General features: G+C 32.3%; 1 protein-coding gene across 6 annotated transcripts in view; it reads left to right on the top strand.

The window, feature by feature from the left end:
* Positions 1–20,192, top strand: part of LOC143233216 (protein turtle-like) — a 186,101-nt gene that overhangs the window by 150,821 nt on the left and 15,088 nt on the right. For all 6 annotated transcript variants that reach the window (XM_076469190.1, XM_076469186.1, XM_076469191.1 and 3 more), the window contains 2 exons: positions 5,197–5,224; positions 14,850–14,944. In XM_076469190.1, coding sequence (XP_076325305.1) covers positions 5,197–5,224; positions 14,850–14,944 — 123 coding nt within the window. The remainder of the gene's footprint in view (positions 1–5,196; positions 5,225–14,849; positions 14,945–20,192) is intronic.

Here is a 20,192-nt window from a genome sequence, read left to right as displayed (position 1 = left end):
ATTCTTTAAGTTAAATACTTTTGTCACCAATGTCTTCTGTTTACCTAACGGAAAGTTTGAGGACAGTAATGTGCTACTGAATGATACAAACAATATGATGTAACATACTTGTTGTTTTCTTGTTTCGTTTTATCAAAATATGAAGATTTTCGTCGGACGATAACATACTTAATCAAAATGGAAGTATTCAGTAAAATACATCTTGCAGCCATTATATTGTCTTGTTTTTATTTCGTTTTTTGTTTTTGTGTTGCTGTTCTCCAATTGCTGTGCTCATAACAAACATTGAAGTCGAATCCAGATTTTGAGCTGAGTCATTAAAGGAGTTTGGTTGTCCGGAAGAAATATTCTTACCCTGGTGTGATAAATGCAGTTCATTTAATACTCATCTTATCAAGAAGAACCTTTTTTAATGAACATGTTGAGAATGCACAGTGTAAGGTGAATTCAGCAATTTTGTGGATAATAAAACCTAACACTTTTGTGTTACAGAAAAAAACAACAACTCATTTCATGACAGAAATATGTAGAACGGTTTCTATTTTAGTGTAAACGACTCGAATGTTAAGTGATTAATCCCACGTTTGAAATTGAAATATTAATGAGAACACACACTTACATTCTATAAACATCGAAAAGAAGAAATTATCGAATCCAGACAGATCCGTGCACAAAAATCTGATATTGGTAAGACGAGTGTAGTTTTTGTTTGACCTGGAAGACTGTGAATCTACGATTTCTTTTTGTGTGGCGCGTTTATTCGTTTCACAACAAACACTTAACGTACTTTGAGTACCTATAATTCTTTGAGAGAGAAAGCTAACTTTTTGGAAGATCACTCACTATTATTTCTAATGTCTTTTTATTTTGAACTAGTAGGAACACGTGGCTGTAAACGACTTTATTAGTCACTTCATTTAATCATCTGTCTGTGAGGATTAATATTAAAAATGCCCAACCGACTGTTGAGAAACAAATAAAACTCGTTAACGACCCAATTGTCAGAATTAATCTATTTCCTTCCGGGGATTTTTTTCAGTTATAAACCATCTGTTTAATAGCAATTAGAAGTTCTCCGTAGGGCGAAAACTAATTTAAAACATATCTGAATTATTTTCCTACTGGGGCATATGTATAGCAGCTGTGGGAGTGTCATGCCAACTAATGAGCCACCTAGATGCGAAAAGAATTTACTCGCAGGGAACTCCCATTACATCACAACACTGTGAAACGCTAATTTTCGTAGCAGACTGATTTGGTGTTCCATCATGATTTGGTGTTCCATCATGATTTGGCACAGATTAATTGGTACAGCTTATCTTTAATGGATACGTCTGGTATTTGAAAAGAAGAGAAAAAAACAACTTTATGCGTCACTCATGTCTATAAGACTTAATCCCACGATATAATTTTAGTGACAGTTTCTAACTCTTCTGGCTTTGCTCTTAACAAAAATTGCTTTGAAACGAGTAGAAACAAATAACAATTATATATAATGTTAGCTTTTAATTTATGTTATGATCAAAATTCCTGCATTTGAACTCGTACAATCTAATAATTAAGGCCCCCTCTCATTTTACTTGTCTCATATATACAATTACCCCAATACTTTATAGGAGCTTCAGAAAAATAAACAAGTTTGTTCTTTATTATGGTTTCCCTCCCGTGACTCAGCGGTAAGACTGACGGCTTATAACGCTAAAGAATGGGTTTCGATACCCGTGGTTTGCAAAGTAGATAGTCAATTGCATAGTTTTGTTTCACAACCAACAAGGAAATCCTTTATTATTTCAATAAGAAAAAATTTAGAACGTTATTACTTTTTCCTTTATACAGACATTGATTTAGTAGTTACCTAACTGTAATCAAGTGTTAACAAATGTCAAATCTAACCTGAATAAGAAATAGAAGAGTAAGCGTCATTTACTTATGTCATAATCAAAATATATTCAGCGTTAATCTATTTTGCAAAATACATTATATATTTTCTTGCTTATTCACTTACATAAAAGGAAATAAATATTCAGTCGTATATTTGGGGACCGGCATGGCCAGGTGGTTAAGGCACTCTGCTTGTTATCTGAGAGTCGCGGATTCGAATCCTCGTCATACCAAACATTCTTGCCTTTTCAGCTGTAGGAACGTTGTAATGTGACGGTCAATACCGCTATTCTTTGGTAAAAGAGTAACCCAAAAGTTAGCGATAGGTAATAAAGGTTAGCTGTCTTTTCTCTAGTCTTACACTACTAAAATAGGGACAGCTAGTGCAGATAGCCCTTCGTGTAGCTTTGCGCGAAATTTAAAACAAATCAAACCAAACTTGTACCAGGTTACAAATTTTTGTCGTTTCTGATGAATATAACAGAAAAGAATTTGGAAATGTTAGCAAAACTAACTATGTTAAAGCTATTGATAGAACGACAAGATAAGACATAAAATGAAACAGATAGGTCTGACGTGTATAATAAAAATCATAAGTATGCTATCACACATATGTATTTGATATTATATAAAAAAAATATATTGCGGTTTTGTGTTATTTCAGCTACAATCAACACAGGTTGATGATGATAGAGATAACAAATAATGTCTGATGTTAACATGATAAAGATAACTAATTTGAAGAGCTAAAACGGATCTAAATATCAACGATCTAATTCCGAAACGTTTTTGTGGTTTTGAACCATACATTAATACGTTCGTGTGTTATTAGTTTTCTCAAATCTTAGTAAGAATCTGCAAAACTTTTACTTTTATGTCTTCTTTGGTTGAAATATGAAATTTGAGTTTATGCCTCAGAAAAAAAAATGTTTCTAGGTTTTAAGAATGTGATTGACTTTGGTCGTGAGGATCGCGGGTTCGAATCCCAGTCGCAGCAAACATGCTTATCCTTTAAGCCGTGGGGGCGTTATAAACTGACGGTCAATCCCACTATTCGTTGATAAAAGAGTAGCCCAAGAGTTGGCGGTGGGTTGTGATGACTAGCTGCCTTCCTTCTAGTCTTACGCTTCTAAATTAGGGACGGCTAGCGCAGATAGCCCTCGAGTAGCTTTGCGCGAAATTCAAAAACAAACAAACAAACAAGACTTTGCTCGATTGTTGTGTAAAGAATTAACCCTAAAAATATCGAATATGTTAAATGAACGTGATTAAAAAAATAAGTAATGAAAAAATTACAATTTCTAATTTGAGACGTTTTATAAAACTCGCATAACATAAACATAATTAGTTTAATTACTTTAAAAAATGTGAAATATTAATTGCGAATTAAGATTTTAAGCCATTGAAAACCAAATTCGTGAATACGACGAATTTTATTCCATATATTCTAAAGGTGTTTTTTCTGCAAAACAAAAGAACACGAAAGATAATGTTGATAGTTTTCACCAAACTGTTTATTTAGAATAAACATTTATCTTAAAATATCGTACTTCGTAATAGGAAGTTCAAATTTTATTTTAAGTCTTGCGTTTCAGAAAGAAAAATAATACAGTAAACATATATGCATATTGCTCACTTTACTTTCTCTTATAGGTTTTTGCATATTTATTAATAATCAAATCAATTAAAAGTGAAAACATTATTTTGTGAAAATTAATGAAAATATAAAAATGATAATAAAAGATCTTGGTGCGTGCATGTACAATATTTTTAGTTACCTGTTTTTATATTTTAGTCGATATGATTGAAGGTAATATTTTTAACAGTGCAGGTTATATTTTTAGAACAATCATTTTCACTTATGTGAAAAAATCGTCTTATTTATTATTATTTAATGGCGTATTCTAAAGATACTTAATGTATTTTAGTTTTTCACATCGAGAAAGATAAAACATTATAAAAGTACACCTTGTAGTAATATCTTGTTTTATTACAATATGAATGCTGCTACAACAAATTATTTTATTTCACTTTGATATTCTTATCCTTTGCTTCAATGTTGATTAATAAGGAATTATTTTTCTGTATATTTGTATTTTGTAACTAATCGATCTTACTGTTCATTAAGTGAAAAATAAACGTATATGAACGGACTTGATGGTTGTATTATGTTATAACGTATTTGATTCTATCAGTCTCTGTAAACACAGTGCTCAATCTAGTACACAAGATTATCTTTAAGACATCCTTAACAGTTATAATCATCGTTTGACTTGATTTATGATACCTCTATTATGACTCTTTTTTTCTTCACTGAAGATATGTGTATTCATTTACATGAGTACAATATGTTAATAACGTTAATGTTCTAGACAAGACGACTCTCTTGTAATTTTAATAAATGGTAGAATATAATAAACAGGTTTATCATTGCTAGTATTAGTTTAGTGATTGCCTGGTCATGACAAGTAATAATTAGTTGCTCAGTTTTCTGAAGGGTACGATTTGATTCTTATCGGGGCTTTTTGGTTGAGATGTCTTGACAACAAATATTTAGAAAGAGAGTCATTCATCATTTATGACACAATAACTTGAGTATGCATAAATTATGAAACTCACCTTCATTAGCAGTGTCACTGAGTATGTTAAACATCTGACAAACAAGTTTTGCATGTGCGTCATAAACCAAGAATTCTACAGAATTTTAGACCATTATTATATGAAAAGCACATGGCATGGTAAAACACTTTTGTAATATTTATTTTTAAACTTATCCAAAGATAGTACGGAAACATTTTTCTTTATCTCAGCTTGGTTGAAAAGAAAAGATGAAAAAAAAAAAAGAGAACACGTCATATTATAAAAGGGAATTGAAATGACAGATTACGTTATTCTGGCGTATTTTCAACAGCTTGTAACATAGAAGTTGATCCTAAACCTATGCATTAAAAAATAAACAAACACGGAGATAGTATAATACTTTTAGAAACGGGTTCTTAGTACATTGATATACAGAAATTATATCGCGATATACGTTAAATTGTTCATTTTTTTAAGTGAAGTAAAATATGTATTTGAACTTAAATTTATTTCTGTGAAATAATCTAAGAACCAGTATATACGGTTTTAAGTTAGACAGGAAATCAATTGAATGGAAAAAGACGAATGAATTGAATAATTTTGCCTAGAGCAGTAATATGCCTATCAGCAATGAACAATATATTTTGTTTGAATTTACTGAAATTGCTTTATAGCAATTTCGAAAGCATAATATAAGTATGTAATTGATTCTAAATCAAATTCTTTTCCTTATAGGTTCTGTTGAACAAGAAATCGTGAACAAGTAAGTAAAATATTTATTTTATGTCCTCTGGTAAAAGGTCGTAACAATGCAAAATAAAAAAATTACTATTTACTTACGTGCCAGACATAAATACTGAGTTTATTCAAAGTATTGGCTAAGGAAGACAAAACGATACACTTTCGGAAATACCTATACTGACATCAAGATATAGGATATTAAACAAAAGGAAATATGTACCCAAAATTAATTTTTGGGACTCACAAATTTGGTTCCTACGAAGAAGTTTGTTTTTGATATTAGCGTGTACGTTTTGTGATTTCACAAACCTCACATTTTGTGTATGGTATCCATTTTCATGGAATAAGATATGTTACACATCTTTTTTTAATATGTGTCACACTTCAAATCTTTGTGTTAAATGAAACGATAGTTATGTAGTCAAAATACAAAAAAGAAGAGAGAAAAACCCAAATTACTGTAGTTTCTCTGTTTAAATAAATTACACCTTTAACACATGCATGCGTTTTACTCTTCAATAGAATCAAAAACAGCAAATGTTCGCTTTATCCTGAACATTATGTACCTTTGTAACAGGTATGATAAATTTCATTTATAAGTTTTGCTTACTTGTGATGCTAAAGCATCGTGAAGTTTCCGGAAAAATTCCAGAAAGTTCAGTATTTTCAGTTTGTGTCCAGCAGTATAAAAAAAGAAATACTTCAAGAATTCTTGGTGCTATTAATTTTAAAGTCTGTAAAATGTGCACATTTTTGCAAAGCCTAACAATCAAAGATAGCTTTCTAAGTCTAGATATCCATTCTGACGAGAAACTCACTTGAAGTAAAAATGTAATCTCAAGACGACTGGTATGGGTATTAAAACTTTAATTGAAATAAAATACTGCTTGCAGTTGCATGTACCTGATGTTACTTCTTGATTGTCTGGAGCAGCAAACATACCATATATTTCAAACAAATATCACTCAATTTAATTTTTCAACTTCGTGAAAAATTATATTGAGTTTATTGTTAAGTAATATGAAAAGAGAAACATAGACTTAATTTCTAGAACTAGAGGAAAAAGACCGATTAGCTTCTGAGACGCTTTGTATTAATCTTTGTTTTACATTTCATTTCCGTTCACGACGACTGGAGGACTGTGTTTTATCATTCAATGTTACCCTTGATGGTCCATAGTGGTACGGAGTTAGGGTCTGACCGAATCATTTGAATATATTGTTATCTTTAAATCAAGAAAGTTTAAGTGCTTTGTAGCATAGAGAATTATTCTGTTAGAATAATTCATTAGTTTGAACACAATTCGCTTATATTACTCCCGGAATCTACTAAAAAATGTAGACATTAGTGAATACTTTTAACTGTACCTTACGTTCTTACAATTAGAATGAAACAATCTCAGTAGCATTATACACATATAAGCGTAAAACCTGAATATAATAAATACTTCGAAATTGGAAGAAGTGGTTTTTATCGTTCTGTAAAATTTGTGTATATATCAGTGCTGGCTGGCTTAACATCAAACATTGCAAGGTTAATATTTCGTCAAGAAGTTCTGTCATCTTTGTTTCCTGAGAGTCATACGTATGTATTGTAGCATTTAAAGTCCGTCTGAAAGTTTTCTCTTAATGGTCTCGTTTATAGGAGGCCCGACCGTCATGGCCTGGTAGTTAAGGCACTCGAATCGTAATCTGAGGGTTGTGGGTTTTAATCCGAGTCACATCAAACATGCAGTGGGGCGTTCTAATGTGACAGTGAATCCCATTATTCGTTGGTAAAAAAGTAACCCAAGAGTTGGCGGTGGGTGGTGATGACTAGCTGTTATCCCTCTAGTTTTACTCTGCTAAATTAAGGACGGCTAGTGCATATAACCCTTGTGTAGAATTACGTGAAATTCAAAATCAAACAAAACGAATCGCACATAGAAACTCGTATTTCCGGAGTTTCCAAACTTCCGGCAATAAATGTAATCCCAGACTTTTCCTGTTTACTTAAATAATCATCAGATGTTTTACTGTAGTATATTTTAATATATATATGTTTTGCTATATATAATTAAGGCATAAGGTAATTTTGAACGAGATGGATCTGTCACTTTAAGTTACAGAAATATAAGGTTATTGGCAATTTTTATCTGTAAATTTTGTATTTGTATTACTCAAGCCGGTCCTTTATGGCCAAGTGGATTATATTTGTATTACTCAAGCCGGTCCTTTATGGCCAAGTGGATTATATTTGTATTACTCAAGCCGGTCCTTTATGGCCAAGTGGATTATATTGAATTACACACGCCGGACCTTTATGGCCAAGTGGATTAACTGGGTTAAGGCGTTCGATTCGTAATCGGAGGGTGGCAGGTTCGAATCCCCGTCGTATCAAACATGCTCGCCCTTTCAGCCTTGGGGGCGTTATAATATGTTGAGCAATTCCACTATTGGTTGGTAAAAGAGTAACCCAAGAGTTGGTGGTGTAGTGTGATGACCAGCTGCCTCCCCTGTAATTTAGCAGTGTAAGACTAGAGGGAAGGCAGCTAGCCCTCGTGTAGCTTTGTGCGAAATTCAAAAACAGTTACTCAAGTCATTGTTAACCTAAAAAATGGAAAATTATTAGATAAATAATATAAACTTACAACCTTTTCATTAGATATTGTGTTTTTTTTCTTGTAGCAAAGTAACATCAGGCTATTTGCTGAGTCCACCGAGCAGAATCAAACCCTTAATTTTAGCTTTGTAAATGTGTAGACTGTGTATCAGCGGGGGACGAATAATTTCGTAACACAATGAATAAATGTACGGCATTTCCGTAGTTTATTCATATATTTTTAGTTTATACAGACCTCTTGCGATGCTGATTTCACACTAATTATCAAGCTATTGAAAAGGATAAAAGTTTAAACAAGCGTAAGCTATAGGTCAGAAGGCCTATAAGTTTATATTCTCTCTCCCTTTAAAAAGAAAACGATAAATAGTAGATGATTCACAAAATAGTAATCAGATTTCTGTGAATGTGCTCAAGTAACACATAAATATTTCATAAATATATTTTTTTTTGAAAATTAGGTATTAATGTTGACAACATCATACAAGTATTACTTTTAGGATTTCAGTTAAATGTTTAACACCGTATTGTATTTATTTCCGGTTAACAATAAACATTTTCTCGATGTTATAGTAAACTGCTAAAAGTAATATGCTAAATGTAAATTATATCAGAAAAAAATGTAAAATTCGTGGTTTCAAAGTGATTGAAACCTTAGCTAAAAATATAAATAAAAAATAGTTAAGGCTGCAACTTGCCGATATACCTATGTTTCGTTTTTCTCTGTTTCATTCCAATAGCGAATGATTGATTGATTCGCCCTTTGTTATCTGAACACAGCCTCGTCTGATATAGAAGACATATAGTTATTGAAGGATAATCAAAATGTATAACGCTAAACCTATTCTGTTATATAATGTCAATCAGTACTTTCAGTTCATTATTAGGCAAATCGGGTATCTAATGATTTGTTACGTGATCTGATAGGCAAATGATTGGCCTTTTAGCACATTATAATGCGTTTGTGTTTGTATATATATGTATATATGTAGTGATATTAGTGAAATTAAATAAATACATTTAAATGAAGTTAAATAAGGAAATAAACTCATGCGGAAGGACTGCTGCTAGAAACAACAAATCCCAACCTATGATTAATTATATTATAACCACATTTTTAAAGCCAAAACACATAAAAATAAAAAAAACGAAAGAAAAAATAAAAATCAGAGAAATTTTACGGAAAATTATAATAATTATTTTTAATTTAAAATAATGTCACTTAAGGTCTTGGCACTACTTTATGCGGAGATACAACTTGAGCCGCATATAAAAGCACGACAGTCACCATGAACTCAGTATACTGATATTGTTCAATGTCGTGTTAATTAGTGCCTCTACCATATTGGAAGTAAGATTGCTAACTTCAAGAGGTAAGTTTTATTTTACTTACCCTCAAATGGTAGTAACTTATTTTTATTTTTATCTTTTTTTTGTCCACCTTTTTCTTATTATTGTTTTAACTTGGGAGAGCAGTCACCTTTTCCCAACTGTCTGCAGGCAGTGAAGGGCGATATATATATGTGGGACGTTGTGGGCTTGAGCACCCACATCTCGCTCTCTCAATTTGTAGTCTAATTGTGTCTATTTCTTATGTGAGGCTAGCGAATTGGAGGTTAAGCCTGATAGACGGTGTATCCCCACCGCAATATGGGTCCTACTCCCCAAATACCTCTAAAATCTAGGATACATTTTATTATCTCACGTTGTAGCTTATACCTAGGATCCTTTTTTTTTTTAAATGCAGCCTATTTTGTTTAATTTTAATATGTTTTGTTTTGACTTAAAAATTACGGTTATAATATATATATATAGTGGTTTGAAACAATACATAGGTATTTTATATTATTCATAAACCATGGCTAATCCTTAAAGAAGAAATCTCGATGTTTTGTTCATATGTAGAGTCGTTCGGATGGTTCGAAGCAAGCCAGTGAGCTGTTTATAACTGATTGCTACTAATTGGCTGAATACATCTAAAACTTTCATTAGCAACACCTGAATCACTTTCAAAGCAGTTGCTCGAAGATCGAGACAATGCAGACCATACATCATTTTTGACACCAGCAAATGACAGCCGTCTGGTAATTGTGGCTGGAGACTCTCGTAGGGTACCTGTTCCAATGCTACATCAAATGTTCGTAGCTGTATGTCACTGTACAGACAGTTAGAAGTCCAATCCGTAAAATGTATGCCCAGTCAAATACGTTTTGCTGATAGCAAGGCACAAAATGTTCGGCATTGTACCAAAAATATGTCAAGTGGATCGACGACATGAAAAGCAATACTCTTTTCACAGATAATTCGCGCTTCACAATGTTGTCACATAGCTGGCGTAGATTCATTTGAAGGAAATCTGGATTGAGTCTCAGCTTCCGAAAGAAACGTGACGTTTATGACTACAGTGACAAGATAGGAGTAAGAACTGGTACACGTCCAATCATTCTGTGGAATTCTACCATTAAATGCCGTTATATGCGTTTGGTATCTGCACGTGACACGAGGTGTTTCTAAAACTGTCACAAAAGGCATTCGGTTTGCTTTGATCATTCTCGAGCAGCGTAGTATCACGAACGTAATACACTCATTGATTCTCGCAATACGCAGCACACACTAACGCGTAATGTATTCAAGTAGTTAACATCGTATTGTGAAAGGAGAGAAATAGTGGGAAAATAAAGTAAATATTAGATTGTGAGAAAATCAATTTTAACACGCAGAATGAAACAGTTTGAATCACATTCTTCTGTGTAAACATATTTGTGAATAAAACTACTGGCTCTAAACGTGCTTCTGGTTATTTTACCACAGCATGAGAAGCTCTTTAAGATACCTTTAATACCTAGTTTTGTTTATAACTACCAGTGTATCTGATAAAATATGTACAAAAGAAGTTCTTTCTAAGACGCTGAAAAGCCTGTGAAAAGAGGATATTTTGTAAGGTCTACAGTTTAGATATGGTTAACACTTTACAGTTGCTAAAAAGGAAAGTTGATTTTTAATGAAGAATGTAATGAATATTTTTTAGTATGAGAATATAACTTTCGTGTAAATTGCCTTCCAGTATTTTAATTAACGTTTTATGGGCAGTACATAAACTGCTAACGTATTCTTCAAAGGGGAGTATGTAAAAAAGTATCCAAAAACATTTTCATATTTTTATTTTTATTCACATAATAATTTGAATAATTTGGAGCTAAATTTCCAAAACGGTGAAAGATATAAAACGGTATAGAAGGAAAGTTGCCACTAAAATACGTATGGCCTTTCTCAGCAAAACTAAACTGCATATCTTTACTGCCTTCTTTGTACATGTATGTATTCGTAAAGAACTTAGAAAAGCAGGGGAAAAAGAATACAAAGCGACACTGTAGAAGATAATTTAGTTTTTCTTTGTAAGTGAAAAAAGGAATATTTATGTCACAATATGCTTGCGTTTTTTAACTATTATATTATGTAGTTTTCTTGTATGTTTGTTACATTAATTACCATAATTTGTTATTTAAATGCGTATTTTTCTAGTACCGTATTTAAATAACAAGAAATTTAAAACATAAGTAAACTAGGCATGCGTATTTGATTTTTACATTTCGAACAAAGTTACGTATGATCTTTTTCTATTTTCAAAGTAAATGCTTGTTAGAAATTTGATGTTAGCTGATTGCAAATAATCAAACATTTACGCTAATCATATTTAATAGTATTGGTGAATAGCTGACTACATTGTTTCTATTAAAGTTTATACATATATATATGTATATATATAGGATTGTTTTTCGCTATTGTTCATATTTTCATCACGCATATTGATAACACGTACAGGACTTACGAAAACGTCTTATAACAAATTGATAATTAATTCATTAATGACAAAAAACATTATTAAATTAATTAAATAATTCAAGTGTTTTGACGTGAGCTTTTGCTTTATTTGTTGTTTGTTTGTTTGTTTGTGTTTTGAATTCGCACAAAGCTACTCGAGGGCTATCTGTGATAGCCGTCCTAATTTAGCAGTGTAAGACTAGAGTAAGACTAGTATGACTAGAAGGTAACTAGTCATTACCATCTACCGCCAATTCTTGGGCTACTCTTTTACCAACGAATAGTGGGATTGACTGTAACATTATAACGCCCCCACGGCTGAAATGGTGAGCATGTTTGGTGTGACGGGGATTCGAACCCGTGACCCTCAGATTACGAGTCGAACGCCCTAATCCACCTGGCCAGCCGGACTCAGCTTTTACTTTGCACAGATTTTTCCACCTGTTACTATACAGTTTATCAATATACGATTGTAGAATACTTATCCAAATGTTGAATTATTTCTCCGACATATCAAACTTTTAAGTTTCTCTTACATTGTATAAGGCTACACAGCCTTAGAATTTCTCACGCTGGAAACCATAGTATGGTAATTGAGTGTTTCTGAGGGAATGTCATAGTGGATAAGAATCCACATGGACTTGCTGTAGTCAGGGTGCCATCACTCTTTAACGTCACCATCAACTGGCAGTCCTATCTTTATTATATATGCACATTGACTATAAAACCACTAATTTCACTATCATCGAACATACTATCATTGAGTGTCGTCGAACAATTTGAGCTTGGATTCATATATAAAACCTATACCTCTTTGAACTTTTCTCATTTCTTCTCCAAATTACCGCAGATTTATGAAGCTGGTTTGATTTGCACTGAATTTCGTTACACGAGGACTGTCTGAGCTGATCGTCTTGAACTTAGCAGTTAAAGACAGCCAGTCATACCCGCCCGCAAACTCATATGCTTCATGCTTCTCCCCACCTCCGAAATAAAAAAAAACTAGCTAGAAGGCGTTTATTATTTCATATTTAGAGGGCGTTAAGTTGTGATTATTTAGAATAAATAATAAATCGGGTTTCGATACCCATGGTGGGCAGAGAACAGATAGTCCACTGTGTATACAGCTTTGTACTTATTTCCAAACAAACCAATCAAGCGTTGTTTGGTGCATCCGTGGTTATAAAACTGATCTAATTATTAAGCGCCCTTCATTTTGGTCTGTTCTGTTCAGCTTTATAACGTTGATACGGGTTTCAAAGTTGTGAATCATCTTTTCGTGGGTCTTCTTGGTGTTATAAGTTTAAACTAGAAATTAATTCCACTTATAATACACTTCTCTGTTCTAATATAAGTATTTGTTTAATGTGTAGTTTAAATTACTGTTATTGTTTTAAATTACCTGCAGTGTTATAATACATCGACTCAAATATTTTACTTAATGTTTCTTTTAGCAAGAACTATTGTTAGAAGTATTTCTCAATGTTCCTTCTAGCAAAAACTATTGTTAGAAGTATTTCTCAATGTTCCTTCTAGCAAGAACTATTGTTAGAAGTATTTCTCATGTTCCTTCTAACCAGAACTATTGTTAGAAGTATTTCTCATGTTCCTTCTAACCAGAACTATTGTTAGAAGTATTTCTCAATGTTCCTTCTAGCCAGAACTATTATTAGATGTATTTCTCAATGTTCCTTCTAGCCAGAACTATTGTTAGAAGTATTTCTCAATGTTCCTTCTAGCAAGAACTATTGTTAGATGCATTTCTCAATGTTCCTCTCAGCAGGGACTATTGTTAGATGTATTTCTTAATGTTCCTTCTAGCAAGAGCTGTTGTTAGATGTATTTCTTAAATTTTGTTTTGAAGAATTGGTGATTTTCGCACATAATGTAAAAAACACCAAACAACCAATAGGAATGAGTTAAAAGTGCAGAAACTGTTTAAAATGGGTTATATTTCAAAAACGTGTATGTGTTATTTTCTTAAACTGCTTAAGTCTAGTATACTGTCAAGACGGGTAGTGTATGAGGAGGGGGGGGAGAATGTTTGTATTTTCTCTTGAATTTCGCGCAAAGCCACTCGACGGCTGTCTGTGCTAACCGTTCTTGATTTTGAAGTAATAGACGAAAGCATCTACCGCCAACTCGTAGTCTACGCTTCTTTAAGGAATAGATGGATTGACCCATATTACAAAACACCCACAGTTGAAATGAAAAGTACGTTTGGTAACGGGTTGTAATTCCACGAACTATAGATTGTGAGTCGAACGAGTGCCCTAACTACCAGGCCATGCCAGGTTGTATTTGTATAATAGATAAAATTGTAAAGCAATAACAAAGTATTTTTTGAATCCTAAAACAGTAAAGCAGCATGGAATAGGGACTACGCTAATATTATAATGTACAACGTTGCTACGCACTATTTGCTTTGAAATAAATGTTAGTTTTACGTACAATATTCGTGTTTCAGCACGGGTATGCAACTCTTCCCAACAAACTGTTCCCAGTTATTTCACTATTGTATCTATTCTATTAAGAATGTTCTTCTAACCCTTCTTATTATCTCTAATTAATTAATGAGTTGTATGTAAGGTTTTCTACATAGTTTTGTACCTTTTATTTTTGTTTATACTCGATGAAGTAAACTTTACCATACTTTTCCACATGTATGATCTACAGATGTTTTGTTCCCAAGTATTTCATTATAACATTAGTTTTTGTTCTAATTGTTATTATTTACTTTATCAGTTATTTGCACAGGCTCCCCGAAAATGATCTGTAAATAAAACCAAATTTAACACTGATAAATACTTTTATATTTTTCCATTTAAACTTTATATGTCATGATGTCTTCTGACCTTCAGATTACATTGTTATTCTCAGGATTCATGGCATGCGTACTTTACTGACGTCATTATAATACAAATTACAACGTCAAGAGTTCCTTATATGACGTCATTTTAGTGTCTACTGACTGTCTGACTGACAGACAACACATTGCTGTCTAGTAGTGCGAGTGGTTAAAATAAATGATCTCTCATTTGACCTTAGCCCCTTTTCGGGGAAACACAACTTGAACATGGTCATTAGTATGTTTAAAATAAACATTACATGCATATTACTTACTTCAGTGAATTAATAGCACGGCAAATATGAAATATTTAAAATTTAAAATTTAGAACTAAGGATATTAGATATATCTAACAATAATGTTCGTTTTTGGTCTGTAGAAGTCAGACATCTTTTCAGAAAGAAAGAGAAGATGTACCCGACCCGGATACGAGAGAGCCTGATGTCATCCCTGCATCAGTTATTGATTCTTACGGTTCGTGGATTTTCCTTTACTTGTACGGTAATCTTACCAGGTGTACATTTAGCATTTTCATTGTTGCTGAGAAGTATAGTACAGGACATTTTGGTCTATAGAGTTAACTTACTGTTGGATATTATGAACAAATCAAAGGGCAATGTTGAATTTTGCCCGAAGCTACCCGAGAGCTATCTGTGCTACCAGTCCGCATTTTAACAGTGATAGACTAGAAGAGAAACAGTTAGCTAGTCGACATCACCAACCGCAACGCTTGGGTTAGTTTTTTTTTTACCAACAAACAGTGGATTGACCGTCACTTTTGACGTCCCAACGGCTGAAAGGGCGAGTATGTTCAGAGGCGAGACTTTAACCCGCGATCCGCAAATTGCAAGTTGAGCATCCTAACCATCAGCTTATGACCAAGCTCGCGAATTCACAGAAGTAAATAAGATCGTCTAAAACAATAAAATGTTTGTAAAGAATAATTTCCTAGACTTAAATAAGAAATTTCTAGATAATTCGTTACGTAAATTCCGAATGATAATATATATACAAGATAACAGAAAGGAAAACTTTTGCATATCAAATATATAAAATCTCAACAGTTATTAACTCGCATTTTTCAGTTATTCACATGTCACAAATACCATGACAAGAAATATAGTTATCTGTTTTCTTTCTAAAAGCGATATTCGAAATCTTATCCTCACAATGTAAATTCAACGAAATACCATATGAAAAGGTTCGTCATAGCTGGTACTATAAAAGCGACGTATTAAGAAACATATGTATAAAAGATTGTTTGAAACGTATCTAAGTTATCAGTTTCATCACACAAGTGAAGCTTTCGTTCCGTAGCTTCGTCATACAGTAGTTAGGGCTTTATCATCAAAGAACATTTATTTTTGTTTATATTGGGTATTCTTGTAAAAGGTACACAAACAACGCTAATATACAATCCCTCCTTATTAGTAAATTAGAGGGAAGTAACTAGTTAACATAATCCATCATCAACTCCTAAACTACTATAATCTAATAGTAGGATTTAGCCCCTACTCCTGTTACACTCCCAAAACCCTAAAGTGATGGGAACAAATCTGCGACAACAGGATGCGAACCATTGATCCTCAGGTCTATCGCGCGCGCCCAGTTATATCACAAAATAGTTTGATATTCTCGAATGTTTAGGGAATAGTTTAAGTCGGTAAATATTTGACAGCAAATAATTAACGTTTAGAAGATTTTATTTTTTTTTGTCGTTAAGCACAAAAAACTACAGAATGGACAATGTGTGCTGTAAGCACCACAAACATCGTAACCCGGTTTTAGCAGTGTGAACTCTCACACTTACCGCTGAGTCTTTGAGAGCCCATTTGAATGTAGTTTTTGTCTGTAGTTAAACACAAAGTTACACGAGCTATCTGTTTTGTATCAGCCACGTGAATCGAAATCCAGATTTTTAACATCATAAGCCGTCAAACTTACCACCGTGACACTGAAGGACTCTTAATATTAGGAATGTTAAACTTTTAACAATAAGTAATTGTTAATTCAACGTATGTTTTCAAAAGCTAATGCAAGTTATTGCAAAGATAATAAAATGTGTAAAAACATATATTCTATGTTATGAAAAGTTACGTAAATACCATTTACTAAAAGGAGCGGGTAGATGAGGCACTCGAATTGTAATCTTCTGATCGAGAGATCTAATCCCGTCACCAAACGTACTTTCCTTTTCAACCGTGGAATGTTATAATATGATAGCCAATCCCATTACTTGTTGCTAGAGAGTAGCCTGACAGTTAACAGGGGCGATATTGATTAGCTGCTTTCTCTCTAGTCTATCAATTCAAAATTAGGAACAGCTAGCGCTAGCCCTCAAGTAACTTTGGGCAATATTAGAAAAAAACAAACATTTATTAAACGACTTCGAATAAAAATACGTATAAAAGATATTCGTGTATTTCTCTAATCGAAGTTTCTGAGCGTAAACTAATTTACTATTTATAAGAATAACATAATAAACGACAAACGTTATGATGGCTTCAGTTTCGAGAATTTTTCCTATTTAAATGCCTAATGAAAATATTATTCAAAATCTGTTTAATAACTATCCATTTGTGAAAACAAGAACAAGAACAAAAATAAAATACGAAAATAATTTTATACTCTTCAATTGCTTTGAAATCTTATTTAAAATAAATGCAGTTGTTCAGTTTTGTAAATAATTTAATATATAATCTTAGAATTCCATAATATTTAGAAGTTTTAACTAGACATTTTGTGTATAGAAAAAATGACCATAAATAAATATAAGTAAACTAGTTGAATTTAATTCCAATATAACTTAGAACTTCATAAAATAAAGTTTACATAAAAGTAGATGTAAAATTCGAATTACATCTGATAACAGTTACGTACCTGAACAAAAAAAAAAGACTTTCAAATATAAAGAAGGAAAACAAACAATGAATAAATAATTTAAGTATTAAACACTCCTTCAAAAGTGTTATAGGTTTTATGTAAAATAATTCGTTTGCTTTGAAATTGCTTCTAAATATTTCAGTGGATAATAAAAGGCATACTAAAGTTTTTGATAAGATTAATAATTTGTATGTTTTATTTTACGTTTAGAGAAATAATATTATTTATTAAACACTTTTTTTGGGAAAGTCATTTTAATAAACAGGAAAGGTAAATTAATCCAGTGGCTTAGATGTATATATATAGATGTGTGTATCAATATGTTGTAAGGAAAAGTGAACTAAATTTTAATGAAACTTAATTAAAACTTGGGCATATGGCTCGAGGATTAAACTTAAATGAACATATATTTCATGAAAGGTTTGAATTTAGGCAGGTTTTTTAACATCAATGGCGTAAATAACGACACAGTTCAATCTGATACTAAATTACTTCAACGTTTAATGCCATGCGTAGTAAGGGTATCTTTGCAAAGAAAGTACGTCTCAAAATAGTGAAAGGGGCGACCCACACCCTCATTTATAACATCACTTTTTCAAGACCAACGTTGCTGGTTTTGGACAAAAGTAATCTTGATTTCGTTCGGAAAGTGTTTTATTTCAAATTATTTTTTAACTGTTCGTAATGAATTTCGAATCGTAGTTTTGCAAAAATATGACATGTCTTTTATTTTTCTTGTGTCGCTACTCGTGGACCAAGAGTATTTATTAGATTTCAATTATTCTCCATTAATGGCCATTCAAAATCGTAGCATTGATATTTTTATATCGTATATATGAATAACGTTATGGACAGATGTTTGGTTGTCAAGCCCTACAGCCCACCTACTGTGTTCTGCTATTAACACAAAATCGTTTTGGAAAATTACTCCTGATGTAAAGAAAAATCAATATGAAATACTATTTCCACCAATCTCTTAGTTGAAATTCGTGATACATAAATAAAGAAAGATATTAAGTCTATTCTATTGAGGCCTAGCATGGTCAGGTGTGTTAAGGCGTTCGAGTCGTAATCCGAGGGTTGCGAGCTCGAAACCCCGTCGTACCAGCCGTGGGGACGTTATAATGTGACGGTCAAACCCACTATTCGTTGGTAAAGGAGTAGCCCAAGAGTTTGCAGTGGGTGGTGATGACTAGCTGCCTTCTCTCTAGTCTTACACTGGTAAATTATGGACGGCTAGAGCAGATATCCCTCACGTAGCTTTGTGCGAAATTGAAAAAAAACAAACAAACTATTCTATTAAGTGAAGCCAAATATATCCTTCTCCATAATTCAGGTTTATGAAGCCCATTACTTATAACTTTTTTATAACTTCAGAAATTTGATAATTATGGAAAGATTGTAAATGAAATACATGTACTAATTCAAAATTGCATTTAACGCTCATTGTATTCGACTATATTGATACGTTCTGCATCAATTTGCATATCATTGAATTATATTATCAGTAAAAATAATACGTTTCTACGATGTGATCAAAACATTAACTGTTATTATGTAAAAATAATATCTTATCAGATACATCCCATAGAAGTGAATTGCTATTTTTAATGTTGTGCTTAGTTAGTGGATGTTGCTAGCTTTCTCAACTATTAAGTTTTTTTTCTTGCGAAAATCATATTTATAAACATATATTATAAGTTTTTATGAAGATATATTAAGTTAGTTTTGCACTTCCAAAATCACTTATTAAAATAACTTTCCATATTACAATATAAATTTCAGACGGTTTAATCTGTTTAATTTATAATAGCACGTAGAATAGCTTAGCTTACAGAATGTAAAAACAAAAGACAATTATAGTTAGTAGAGAAATTTAGACGCACAAAAATAAGTTGTTTTTTTTAATTATATGTTATTTCAGGTAGCCTTCTCACAAAACGGTCAGGTCTTTTGTTTTGGGATAAACTGTAGACTACCTAAGATTTAATTATGAAAACACAAATCAGATATGTTTATTTATCAGTATTCTTTTTTTGAGTTAATATATCTTAGAAAGAATTTCGTTAGATATTGGTAAAATACAGAATTAGCAAGAAAATAATTTTCGGTGGAAATTATTACTTTATATACAAACGTAAATTAGAAGAAAAAAATCCATTTTCACACAATATTTTACCATGAAACTTGAAATCTCATGTGACAAAGTACAAGTTTTTCACTAACTAAAAAAAAATAACGTATGAGTACACGTATTATAAGGCAAGGAGAAATTGTATTTTAACTTGTATATGAATAATCATATAAAGAATATTATTTTGCTGTCGATATGAATAATGATAGAAATAAGTTAGAAGCTGCTACAGTTAAGGTTTACTAAAATAGAGTATTTCATGAAAAAAAACACAACGTTGTACGGTCATGTCAGTACGGTTAGGAATAGTTATTTCTCATCAAACGTATAAAAACCTCATTGACACGGTCCCTATTAACTTTTAATAGAGAGTAGCTTCATGGGAAATCGTACACTTCAATTTTCAAGTTTTTAATCAAGTGTACTTATAGCAAGTTTTGGTCTCCGAACTGATAATTCCACATAATTGAATAATTATAAGCAATACGGTGTAATCTTATCCCTGTAATTTAATATCACAGATAACCTTATCATGGATCACACCTTTTCTATAAAGAATATCCTATTACTCTTACGCCCACTGGTGATAACATCGGGAATCTTCGTGATGTTATCTGTTGCTCGACAACTAATAGTTAATTATCTTTTGTTCCAGTCTGGGTTGGTCTTGTTCGCTTGGATTTTGTTTTCATTGTTTTCTTTCAC

This window comes from Tachypleus tridentatus, chromosome 12 (genome assembly GCF_004210375.1).
Source record: "Tachypleus tridentatus isolate NWPU-2018 chromosome 12, ASM421037v1, whole genome shotgun sequence".
Classification (NCBI taxonomy): Eukaryota; Metazoa; Arthropoda; class Merostomata; order Xiphosura; family Limulidae; genus Tachypleus; species Tachypleus tridentatus.
Note: the sequence above shows the minus strand (reverse complement) of the source record. Positions and strands in the feature narration are given on the sequence as shown.